A 13,211-nucleotide genomic window follows, 5' to 3' on the forward strand; every position below is an offset into this window, starting at 1 on the left:
CGAAGTTGGACCTTCGCAATGCCGACCACTTAGTTCGGATCCGGGAGGGAGACGAGTGGAAGACGGCTTTTAACACCGCCTCTGGATATTATGAATACCTGGTGATGCCGTTCGGCCTCACAAACGCCCCAGCGGTATTCCAGGCATTAGTAAATGATGTTCTAAGAGACATGTTGAACAAGCAGGTGTTCGTATACCTAGACGACATCTTGATCTACTCCCGTACCAAGGGGGAACATGTGCATCATGTCCAGGCCATCCTTCAACGCCTGCTTGAGAACTCGCTGTTTGTAAAGACCGAGAAATGTGAGTTCCATACCACCTCTGTCTCGTTTCTGGGATACATCGTGGGACGGGGGAGTATGCAGATAGACCCTGCCAAAGTTTCCGTGGTCACCTCCTGGCCGGTTCCTGACTCGCGTAAGCAGTTACAGCGGTTCCTGGGGTTCGCAAACTTTGACCGAAGGTTCATCCGCGGCTACAGCATGGTGGCTGCCCCACTCACGGCCCTCACCTCTTCAAAGGTGCTGTTTCAGTGGTCTCCCTTGGCTGAGGGGGCTTTCCAGAACCTCAGGTCCCGTTTCACCTCTGCTGCCATCCTGCGAGTTCCGGACCCGGAGAGACAGTTTGTGGTGGAGGTGGACACCTCCGACGTAGGGGTAGGGGGCATCTTGTCGCAGAGGGTGGCCGACGACCAGAAGCTTCATCCGTGTGCCTTCTTCTCTAAAAGATTTTCGCCGGCAGAGAGAAATTACGACATTGGGAACCAAGAGTTATTGGCCGTTAAGCTGGCGCTGGCGGAATGGTGTCACTGGCTCGAGGGGACCAAGCTGCCTTTTCTGGTTTGGACTGACCACAAGAATTTGGCGTACATTCAATCAGCCAAGAGACTGAACTCCTGGCAGGCCAGGAGGTCCCTATTCTTCACCAGGTTCAACTTTTCTCTGTCCTACCGGCCTGGTTCCCACAACATTAAACCAGATGCCCTGTCTCGTCTGTTTGTGGGAGGGGAGGACTCCGTCACCGAGCCGGATCCCATCCTTCCAGTACCCCGCTTGATTGCCTCTCTCACTTGGGAGGTGGAGGAGAGGGTCAAAGCCACCTTGAAAGATCAGCCCGGTCCTAGTTCCTGCCCGATTGACCGTCTGTTTGTTCCCCTGGATCTTAGATCTGACGTCATTCAATGGGCCCACAGTTCCTGGCTCACCTGCCACCCTGGGATCCTACGGACTAAGGAGGTCCTTCTATGGAGATTCTGGTGGGCCACCCTGGAGGAGGACACTCGTGGGTTTGTCAATGCGTGTCCCATTTGTAGTCAGCACAAGCTGTCTCACCAAGCTCCTGCCGGCCTTCTGTTACCTCCACTACTAGCAGTGCCCCATCGTCCCCGGTCCCACATCTCTCTAGACTTTGTAACCGGCCTGCCTATGTCCAACGTTCATACCACCATCCTGACTATAGTTGACCGGCTCAGCAAGATGGCCCACTTCCGCTGCCCAAGCTCCCGTTGGCCAAGGAGACTGCGGAACTGGTTCTGCTGCATGTCTTTCAACTTCATGGACTCCGTACCGATGTGGTCTCCGACCGAGGACCCCAGTTCACGTCCATATTCTGGAGGGAGTTTTGTTCGCTTCCTGGGGGCCACCGTCAGCCTATCTTCCGGATTCCACCCACAATCAAATGAGCAGGAGATGGAGACAGCACTTTGGTGCATGATTTCCAAACATCCCTCGGCCTGGTCTTAGCAGCTCTTGTGGGTGGAATATGCCCACAATACCCTGATCAGCTCAGCCACTGGACTGTCCCCATTTCAGTGTGCCTACGGGTTCCAACCGCCACTGTTCCCCGCATTGGAGAATCAGGTCTCCTTTCCTTCCGTCCAGGCTTTCATTAACCGCTGCCGCCGAACCTGGACCCAGGCTAGAGTTACTCTCCTCCACTCGACGGACCGGTACGTCATGGCTGCCAACCGCCGCCGCACCATCGCCCTCAAATACCTAGTGGGCCAGAAAGTGTGGCTGTCCACTCGGGACATCCCGTTACGGGTAGAGTCTAAAAAATTGGCGCCTCGGTTCATCAGCCCGTTTGAGATCCAGGAAGTTATCATCAAACTAAAGCTGCCCCATTCCATGCGGATACATCTGACCTTCCACGTTTCCAGGGTTAAACCTGTGCGGGAGAGCCCACTGGTCCCGGCTGCTCCGCCTCCCCCGCCGCCTCGCTTCATCGATGGCGGTCCTGTATACACCTTTCGCCGCCTCCTTCGTTCCCGCCGCTGGGGAAGGGGTCTGCAATACCTGGTGGACTGGGAAGGTTATGGTCCTGAGGAAAGGTGTTGGGTTCCTGCGCGACACGTGCTGGATGCCCGGTTGATCAGGGAGTTTCACCGTCGACAGCCTGACCAGCCAGCTAAGACCACTCCACCGTTAGGGGTCCCATCTCAACTGGCTTGCCCCCCTTCTTCGTCCGAGGCATCTAACGAGGAGGAGACACCCCGGAGGCTGGGGAGGAAGAGATGGACGTTTCCGTGGAATATTAATGGTGGTTGGAGCTGTCTCTAATCCACTTGTAATATCTGCAGGTTTCTGAAAACAGCCACAGTTTCCAAATTAGAAGCACATAACTGCTGCCTCCTCTCTCTTCGGAGTGTGTGTGTGTGTGTGTGTGTGTGTGTGTATGTGTGTGTGTGTGTGTCTGAGCTTAAAGTTTAACATTGTAATTACCCTACTCTCAGTCTGACTTTAAGGATTTTTGTCCTCCTTTTTTTCCCTTTTTTATTCTTCTTCTGTCGTGTTGTTGTTGTTTACTGCAGTTAACAAACCGAAGCTGCTGTACTGAGCAATAACAATCAGGTTACAACGCTGGGTGTTTTATCTTCTGGAGACTGTGAGTCAGCAGGTGGCTGATAATTTTTTCTAGCATGTGACAAGCCCTCCTGTGTTTTTACATGAATGTGTGAGTGTGTAATATGTAGGTCACAGTGAAACAGGAAAGGCCTTCTGGCTTCCTCTGCCAACTCACAGACCTGTCCTCTAATATTTTTCTTTCTTTCTATGTAATTCACTTTGTGTCTTTTTTACACTTCATGACTTTTATTTAACAGGATCTTTTTGTCAAATTTCAGTCAAGACGACCCCATTTTCTACAAATTATGATCCCATACAATTTAGTCTGCATTAAAAGTTACATTATGAGGGAAACGTAAACAGGGAGAATTCAGTTTTCATCGTCATTTTTAGCAGACTGGGCTGGTCAGGGAAACATCTTCATTCAGTCTTTCACCTGACTTATGGCTTTGTGGCTTTGTTGCTTTCAGACTTTTATTTTTGTAATTAGCTTTTTTGATCATAATCACCCTTTATATCTACAATTGGTAGAGTGTTTTAATTGACAAGACATTTTTTGACACCAAATGCAAAAGACATATATATATACATATATCACAAGAAAGAAAATGACAGGAATTTATAAGAGAGAGCATTGCTTAGAAAGGCATCAATATCTTGACAATAAGTGACAATTTAACCATATGCAGACGACCTGCTGCTCTCTCACTTTCATTTCTTTAGAATATTCACTTCATTTAAATAAATGTTAACAAAACTGCATTACTACCTTTAAATGACTAAAACTAGTTGATGACTGACATAAGAATAGCCCAGTTTCAGATATACTTTCATAGATGATGTTATCACTAAAGAACTAAAAATCCTTCTCAGGACGAGTAAAATGGTTGAGCATTCTTATGACTTTTTTCTTTGTGTAATATTGCAAGAATTCAACCAAACTGCAAACTCTTGCAGATACTGTGGCATCAGCTGATTGTGTGTTCATTTAAAAAGCCTGCAGGGTCTGCACTGTTTCTATCTTTGCTTCTGTCTCTCTCGCTCTGTTTCTCCTGAAGCAGCTCAAGGCTTCTTCACTTCTCCCTCTGCTGCCACATCTCTGCTCTGCAGACGACAGACCTCCTGATCTCTATCTCACCTTCTGTTTTCATCTCTCTGTGTCTGCTGTCTGCTTTTCTTCTCTCTCTCTGTCTCTGTTTCTATCACTTTGTTTCACTTCTTTATCTCATGCCACCTGTGTGTTTTAAAATCATTTATGTCTTCTTTCTCTTTTGATCAAGCTATTCTCCATTCTTTTCTCTTTTATTTCAGTTTCTCAGTTATTTCAGTCTGTTGCCATCTTCATTCTCGGTCTCGTTTTTTTTTTTTACTGTCTATCTTTTTCTGAGTTTTTGTTTTTGTCATGTAATTCTCTGTCTCTCTCGCTCTCTGACTCTCTCTCCCTTTCTGTCTCTCTCTCTCACTCTCTCCCCCCCCTCTTTCTCTCTCTCTCTCACACACACACACACACACACTTCCATTAACCTGTAGCTCACTGCACCAAAATCATCAATATTCTAAATCAATAACAGTATTGATCACACTTGTTCATCTATGGTCGTCTTGCTGCTGTAATCAAACCCTGCTTCTCTTGAAATGATAAAAGCACAAATTCAGTAAACAACACAGAAATCACACACACACAGCCTAAAGCTGCTGATCACAGCCCTCCAAATTGTCAATAATTTCCAATCAATACTTGCATTGATCAGGGTTTAGTACAATAAGAGCTTGTGGTTCAAAACAAGAGGAAGCAGGAAGCAGAGGAAAACTCTACCTCCCCCTCTGTCTTTTTTGTTAGTGGCTAAGAATTTAATTGAAAAAGCTTTATTGACATATGTGTTACATAAAGAGTACAAACATTCAGACAGTGTTGTAACAGAAACTGAGAAAAGAATGTTGTACCATGTACAGCTGGCTGATGAATGCTGTTGCTCTCTGCTTTCAAGAGGTCTGCCTCTCAGCCTTTATTTAGAACTAGAAGCTTTGTGACGATGTGACATGCCTCGGGGATCCCCTCCCTCAGGGAAACTACTGTCATCCCAAGCTACACATGAATATGCCTGGAATATATTAAGCGTGCAGCCAGATATGAAAAACAAACTATATATAAGTTTGTACTGTTTGCAAATCTTTATTCCACTCCTTCATAAACATTTTATTAACATACATTAACATTGTAAAACATAGGCCTACACAACATTGAATGCACAAGCGAGAGAGACACTCAATCAAGGGATGCATGAGAGATCACACACACACACACACACACACACACACACACACACACACACACACACACACACACACACACACACACACACACACACACATACATATATAGGGGTGTCTCTTATCTTCTAAACAGGCTTGAAGAGACAGTTTGTGTGTGTGTGTGTGTGTGTGTGTATGTGTACCTGAGGCAGTGTAATCAGTCTCGGTGAGCCTGCAATTTCCTCTCAAGGTCACAATATAAACTCTTTCTGGTCTGACTGCTTTACTGTCTGTGACGATATAAGTTGATTTGACTGATTCATATCAATATTGAATTTCCTGTTGAATTTTTATAGGATTTTGTATCATGTGCCTTGTTTTGTCAGGTATTCATTTGACTGAAATAGCCCTGCGTATTGTTGGTGCATGGTTTACTGACCCTTTCTATAATGTGTCTACGGTTTACTGACTGCTTTGTCCCGGTGTTGCAGCGGTGGTCAGTGCCATCCCGGTGCCAGCTCTGGACTCCACTCAGTATCCTGGTATCCTGCCTTCACCTTCCTGTGGCTTCACTCACAACAAGTTCAGCCTGAGACCGATGCCTTTCCCAAGCCTGACCGTGGACAGAGGATACACACCAGGTACTGCACTACTACTACTACTACTACTACTACTACTAATAATAATAATAATAATAATAATATCTACTACTACCACTTCTGAGAACATTACTGTAGAGACTGAGATACACACAAGGTACATCTAATATTACTGAAGTTCTACTGACAATACTACTTCTAATAAAAACACACAGGTACCGCAGTTACAGATCATAATTACTAACATAATTTGAATATTATAGACAAACATAGACTACAATTAGTTTCTAAATTAAAACACACCCCACTTTATGAATATTTTAAATTATTATTTTGGTTTGTATTTTTTAATATATTAATAATTGTCTTTTCAGCTGAGAGCTAGAATGGATGAGCCTGCTTTTGTCTATATGTGAAACTAATTCAACCCATTGTTTAGAAAATTAGCAAGAAATGTGATGGTAAAATTGCCCCCTTGTCAGTGTAAACTGTATATGTTTCGTGGAAAGCTTGACAGGTGTAGCAACAGTAACTAAGAGGCAGGACTTAGTAAATGATCTATTACATAGCCAATAATACTATAACTAGATAGAGTGACAACATTAACACAGTAGCTATTACCACTGATATGCTATTATGGCCATGGTTATGATTAGTATTAATGTATAGTTATTATAGCTACTGATGCTATGACCACTGCAACTTTTAATAATGGAAAAACATTACATGCAATAATAATAACCTTAACCTTTAATACATACAACAGGGCTCACACTGCAACATCTTTCCAGCTCTCTCTCCTCTGTGACCTTACCGGTTGTATTTAAGTCCATTTTGCAGCAGAGCTGAATGCTAAACGACATGTTGGGGAGCAGTAATTCAGTAATTGGCTAATTCCTGGTCGCCTTGTATCAGTGATTTAACAACAGCAGAGAGACGAGGAGAAGCTTCAGTGTCACTGAATAAGTGGACACAGTGGGAGAGCTGAAGGGGGGGTGTTGGGCAGCAAATGACAGAGAGGAAGAGATAATGACCATGATAAGTGATACAGAGGCAGTTAATTAGGTACACATAATAAACTTTAAAGTCATACAAACAATAAAACACTGTGCATCACAAATTTTAAAATGAAATGCACAAGATTGTGTACACAAAAAGTCTACGACAACGATTCCCAGAAAGCATTTCTCAAAGAAATACCCACTCTGTAAGCTTCAGACTATGTTGCATGTAAAGAAAGGCTGTTGAACTGCACAATCTGTCACAGTTTATTGCTCTTATACTGCTGTTGGTACCGAGTATGGTATAAGACAGCATGCTTAACGGAAGTTTGTCACTGCCGTCAGTGTTTTTACTGCCAATCACAGGAGTATGTGTATAGAAAGTGTTGAATCATACTTCTCGAGGTACCTACGTTTCCTGAAGGCAACATGTTTGAGGAAGGTCCTCAAGCCTTCTTTGTTTCGCTGTCACTCACATTTCTACGCCCCTCTCAGCTGAAGCCCCCCACGCCAGATCAGGGCCTTAAGTCTGAAACTGAAAAAAAGATCTAAAGATTTGAAACTACAATAAATAAGATCTGAATCTGAAAACATACATTCTGCAAATGAAGAAAACAAGAACTCAAATATCAAAATAAATATGTATATATGTCATAATTTACTCAACAGAATTACAGAAGTGAATCAAAGTAATATTCAATCTGAAAGAAACTTTTCATATACTTGTTTTTATTTGAATATATTATTGTATTTTTTCAATTTATTTTTTTCAAATGATCAAAACTTTTGAACCAGATTTAGCTTAGCTCCATACTAGGGTGGCAGTAGGAAGTGGGGGAGGACAGAGTAGATAAGTAGAACAAATAAGGCTGATGAAAAAAAGAGGACACATGCTGTTAGTAGTTTACTTTTTTAAATAACTGATGAGTGTAAATTTAAGTTGTATGGACCCAGTAGTAGAGATGAAATGCTGACCCTTATTTCTTTGGAGAAGATGGCTCGCATTACACATTACACCTTTGGATGTTTGTATATGGATGTATACATTTTATTTTTGTAAAGGGCACTGACAAGTGATGTTGTCCTGATGAAAAGGGAGTTAGCAAGTTACAAACAACGTATTATGCGTCTTCATTTGGGGGGCATGATACCTTTAGCTGCATAATCTTGGTGTATTAATGATTTGATGTACATATTTTCCTGATAAGTTAAGATAAGAAAAAAAACTTCTACTTTCCTTGAGCTTGTCATTTTGCTGCCAAACAATCTAGGTGGGAGTTATTGTTCCTCTTTCCTTTTCTTTGGGCTCACTTGACTCCTTCAGTCTCCCTTTCTCTTTCCCCTCCCATGGGGAGCAGCTCTCAGCTTGTTTCCTTCTCTTGTCTTGACTGGCTAATGAACACACAGTGACTCTATATGTAATTACTGCCTTCTCTCCCCCATGTTCGCTCTGATCGGACTGACTGTAGCTACATGAGGTGTTTCATCTCTAATGTAACATCTGAGGCAGGTTCTTTTCTTCAAGAGGAAGCTCTTCTTCTTACTTTTTATCTCACATGCATGACAATACATAATATTATGAAGACATTCAGCCAACAGAAAAAAAACAGAAAAAACAGCGAGAAACTTCAACAAAGTAAAATAACAAAACTACAAACCTGGCAGAACTCAGCGTTTCTTCCTGCGTGTAATTATACAGTTTTTATTAAAATGATTAAATCTATAAGTGTTTCAGTATGTAAATTACAAAATATGACATTTATTTTGCTTGCATGGAAGAAAAACACATCAAAAAAACTGAGTCTGCTTTTTGCTTTTAGTACATACTGCAGCTGCCTTTACAAAGTAGTATGCTGTTATATATACTGTTGCATGCAGTATACATGCAATAAGGACATACTACTTTGTTCTTACATGGCGCCTTGAACTTTGACGCTCTTGATCAGATATCTGCTGCGCAAAAGAATATGTGTCAGAATAGCCAGAAAAGCCTGCTATCTTACATACTCCAAAATGCAACCGATGCAGTAGGACAGGGGTCGGCAACCTTTACTTTCAAAAGAGACATTTTGCCATCTCTTCCACCAAATTAAATGTGTCTGGAGCCGCAACACATATTTCATAACACAGCTTAAATTGTATATACTATTTATAGTTATACTATATTTGTTGCATTTATGAAATTACTGAAATACAAAGGAAACTGTAGAGATTATATTGTTATTAGGAGAACACCAAACTCTTTTAGCGGTATCAACTCAATTATTTCTTCCTGCACCCTATCAGAGTTCACATACCTGCATAACAGCGCTGTCTGTTCAACATCATTTACATCACTTGACTCATCACAGGCGATTGAATATGCGTCAGCTGAATTGATGTCCTCAATTTGCTGTTTGGTGATGTGTGTTGCCATTTTAATGGCCCTGTCCTTGACGGCCTTTGCAGAGAGAGACATATATCAAATGTTCTGAACAATTTCATCTTTGTTTATGAAGTCTGAAAATATCTGATATTTTTAAGAATGCTTCTTTCATGTATTCTCCATCTGTGAACGGCTTTCCACGCCGTACTATCTCCTGAGCGGCCACAAAACTAGCAGCAGTAGATGAGTTTGAAGACTTCATCCATTTCTTGAAAGAATATTTGCTTTTTTTCGCGCATTTCCAGCTCGGTGTCTGTTCTTGAAATGTCTTTCGACATTACATTTTTTGTTGTTAGCTAATATCTTGCCACATATCAAGCAGACAGGTAAACCAGCATTGTTGGCAGTAAAAGCAAATGTATCTGTCCACGCAGAATTAAACTCTCTTTTGTCCTCTTTTTTTAGTTGTATCCATTGTTAGTTTACCGAGTTAGCCGGGGGTCGGAAACTCAAGATTAGCTACCTGCAGGGAAAGGCGCCGCTCCCGTAAACGCAGTAGAATGTGACGCATATTTTAGTGGACGAAATGTAAATATTAAATTAAATGTATTTCAATGTCACAATATCACCTCGAACTCCAAGATAAGAGGTGTTCCGTTTGAAAGATTGTCCACTGTACAACAAAATAATACATAAAAATAATGTTATTTATTTCCATGTTTTCTTTTGTCAACGCTTTAGGGAGCTGCTGCAGAGGGGTTAAAGAGCCGCAGGTTGCCGACCCCTGCAGTAGGACATCCTGGTATTTTTGGCATACTTCATTTGACAGACTATCTATTAGGACATACGAAATCTTCTTTCTGGCATACTAAATAGTATGGTATTATGGGTATAGGACAAGCCTCCAGGAAGTGCGGCAGGCTTTGAAGCAAAATTTCATAGTGACCAAACCGTGTAATTACAACTTCCGTGTCACGTGACGCCATTGGGCCCAAAAATTATTTTTCCCATTGACTTACTTTGGGAAAGAGATGTCTGTAAATCAACGTATCATTTTTTGGGAGTAAATCAACTTCCCAGTACGAACACTTGAATAGCCCTTAATTCAATTATTAGGTCCTAAAAAATATATTACGTGCTAATAGCCAAATCCCTAACATCTCTCTTCTCTTTCATCCTCTCAACAATTATTTTCACCCCCTCACCTCTGTCCAAACTCCCTTCATCTCCTCCTCCTTCAGCGATGCCTACAGACACCTCCACCAACCCTCTCCTCCAGCAGCAGCCTCCACCCCAGCCGGTCCCTCCGCTCCTCCCTGGTTCCTCCGCACCGCCCGGGGAACATGTTCCTAGTGTTGGCCCAATCCCAGGGGCCCCTGCTGCTGCTGCCACCGAGGAGGCGCAGGCCGGGAGCGGTCGGACCATCCCAACAGCTTGCGTGCGGCCCACCCACCCGCTACGAAGCTTTACCAACCCGTTGCTGCCACCACCCATGGGGACCATTGACCCCAAGGTGTACACCTCCATGATGCCACAGTCCAGTGAGTAAATATGATTGTTCAAAATCAGCGATCAAGAGACAAACTGATTTTTCTAAATTGTGACATGTTACGTAAGCTACCGAGACATATTATGGTATAATGTGATGTGAACGGAAATCACGTCACATTACATGAGACATAGCATGACATAACTTGATGTGACACGACATGATGTAACATAGCTTGACATGATGCAACATAGCATGATGCTGATAATGTCCCTCATTTTGTCCACTAATGTCTTGTTGGTTTAGAGGCTGCAGAAGCCACATAATCCTTTTTGTGAATTTGCTCCTTTTGGTTTAAAGATTCATAAAGTATTACTGTGGACCCTCTTGTCCACAGTCAGGGATAATTATGACGGAGAGGAGGGGTAGTGTCACACACACGCTTTATTCTCACAAAGGTACACAGGCACAGCTGACACAGGTCGCTCTCCTGTCGGTCGGTCGCTCTGCTGCTCTTCGACTGTCCTGCGTCGTGGCTGCATAAGCGTCTCCGTCGAGTCTCGAACCCAGCCTACTGCAAGAGAACAGAACCAGGCCATCACCATGCATTTATTATGTGACTGATTCCGTTCAGCTGTCTGGCCTCCAGCTGGGACACTCCTGTCTCTCCACAGCAGCCGGCGCCCTAACCACACCCCACTGCCACACACCCCCACCTCCCGACTCAGGCCGGGAGCCCGCCGGCCGCAAGCTAGCTCCCCCCCCCCCCCCCCCCCCCCCCCCTCCGCCGAGCGGGAGAGGAAATCAGCCACAACCATCCGGTTACCCGGCCTGTGGATCACCTTGAAGTTGAACGGTTGCAACGCCAGATACCAACGGGTGATCCGGGCGTTGGCATCCTTCATGCGGTGGAGCCACTGGAGCGGGGCATGGTCCGACCAGAGAGTGAAAGAGCGCCCCAGGAGGTAATAACGCAGGGCGTCGACCGCCCACCGTATGGCGAGGCATTCTTTCTCCACCGTACTGTAGTTCACCTCCCGCTGAGCCAGCTTCCGGCTAATGTACAGTACGGGGCGGTCGACCCCCTCCACCTCCTGGGACAGAACGGCTCCCACTCCGCTGTTCGAGGCGTCGGTCTGCAAAACAAAAGGGAGAGCAAAGTTAGGAGAGAACAGTAGTGGCTCCCCACAGAGGGCTTTCTTTACCCTCCGCCCAACCGCACACTTCTTCGGGTTGGCTGTGAGCCCCGCGCTCCTCAGGGACTCGAGCACTGCCCCCACCTGCTGCATATGCTGCTCCCACGTCTCGCTGTGTATGATCACGTCGTCTAAGTAGGCAGCAGCATACGCCGAGTGAGGACGCAGAACCCGGTCCATGAGCCGCTGAAAGGTGGCGGGGGCCCCAAACAACCCGAAAGGAAGAGTCACAAATTGGTATAAGCCATACGGAGTGGAGAATGCCGTTTTTTCCCTGGACTCTGGAGACAGGGGAATCTGCCAGTAACCCTTGGTCAAATCCAGTGTCGTATAAAAGCGAGCCGTGCCCAACCGGTCCAGGAGTTCGTCGACCCGGGGCATTGGGTACGCATCGAATTTGGACACCTCATTAACCCTGCGATAGTCCACACAGAACCGAATTGACCCGTCGGACTTGTGGACCAGCACAACGGGACAAGACCAAGCACTGCTGGACTCTTCTATTACTCCCAGTGAAAATTGCCTGAGTCTCGACCCTCTGTTATACAGCCGCTGCTGACGTTCCTGGGCCTGGAGTAAATTCTCACGTGATAACTGTCCCAGTGAATGGAGTTTCGCTCTCAGGTCCAGGACGTACTGAACTTCATTCTTACTTGTGCTAGGACCCTCCTCCCAGTTTTCTTTAACCAGGTCCAAAACACCCCGTGGCTTCCTGCCTAACAACAACTCAAAGGGAGAAAATCCCGTGGAGGCCTGGGGAACCTCCCGCACTGCGAACAACAGAGGGTCTAACCATTTGTCCCAATTGCGACTATCTTCGTGAACGAACTTACGAACCATATTCTTCAGCGTTTTGTTAAACCGCTCCACCAGCCCGTCTGTCTGCGGGTGGTACACACTAGTCCTAATGGAGCGGACGCCGAGTAGCCCGTACAGCTCGCGTAAAGTGCGTGACATAAAGGATGTGCCCTGGTCAGTCAAGATCTCTTTCGGGATCCCAACTCGGGAGATGACCTGGAACAGTGCCTGCGCCACACTCTTTGCCGAGATGTTACGCAGCGGCACTGCTTCCGGATATCGCGTTGCGTAATCCACTAGGACCAACACAAATCGATATCCCCGTGCGCTCCGGTCTAATGGCCCGATGAGGTCCATACCAATTCTGTCGAACGGCACCTCAATTAATGGCAATGGGCGCAACGGCGCTCTTGGAGTGGCCGGCGGGTTAACCAGCTGACATTCACGGCAGGACGCACACCACCGCTTCACGTCCGCGCGAATGCCAGGCCAATAGAATCGGGCCATGATCCGGTTGAGTGACTTGTCGTACCCGAGATGACCGGACATGGGGTTATGATGAGCCGCCTGGAAAACCGTTTCCCGGCGGCTTTTCGGAACCAACAACTGGGTATTTAACTCTTCTGTCTGTGTGTCACGGCTCACACGGTACAGTCTGTCCCTA

At 45.2% G+C, this 13,211-nt stretch overlaps 1 protein-coding gene across 1 annotated transcript in view; it reads left to right on the top strand.

The window, feature by feature from the left end:
* Positions 1-13,211, top strand: part of dcc (DCC netrin 1 receptor) — a 279,414-nt gene that overhangs the window by 226,794 nt on the left and 39,409 nt on the right. Inside the window, exons 26-27 of the mRNA XM_029444368.1 lie at positions 5,591-5,740; positions 10,306-10,605. Of these exons, the coding sequence (XP_029300228.1) occupies positions 5,591-5,740; positions 10,306-10,605 (450 nt within the window). The remainder of the gene's footprint in view (positions 1-5,590; positions 5,741-10,305; positions 10,606-13,211) is intronic.

Source organism: Cottoperca gobio, chromosome 12, assembly GCF_900634415.1.
Source record: "Cottoperca gobio chromosome 12, fCotGob3.1, whole genome shotgun sequence".
Lineage (NCBI taxonomy): Eukaryota > Metazoa > Chordata > Actinopteri > Perciformes > Bovichtidae > Cottoperca > Cottoperca gobio.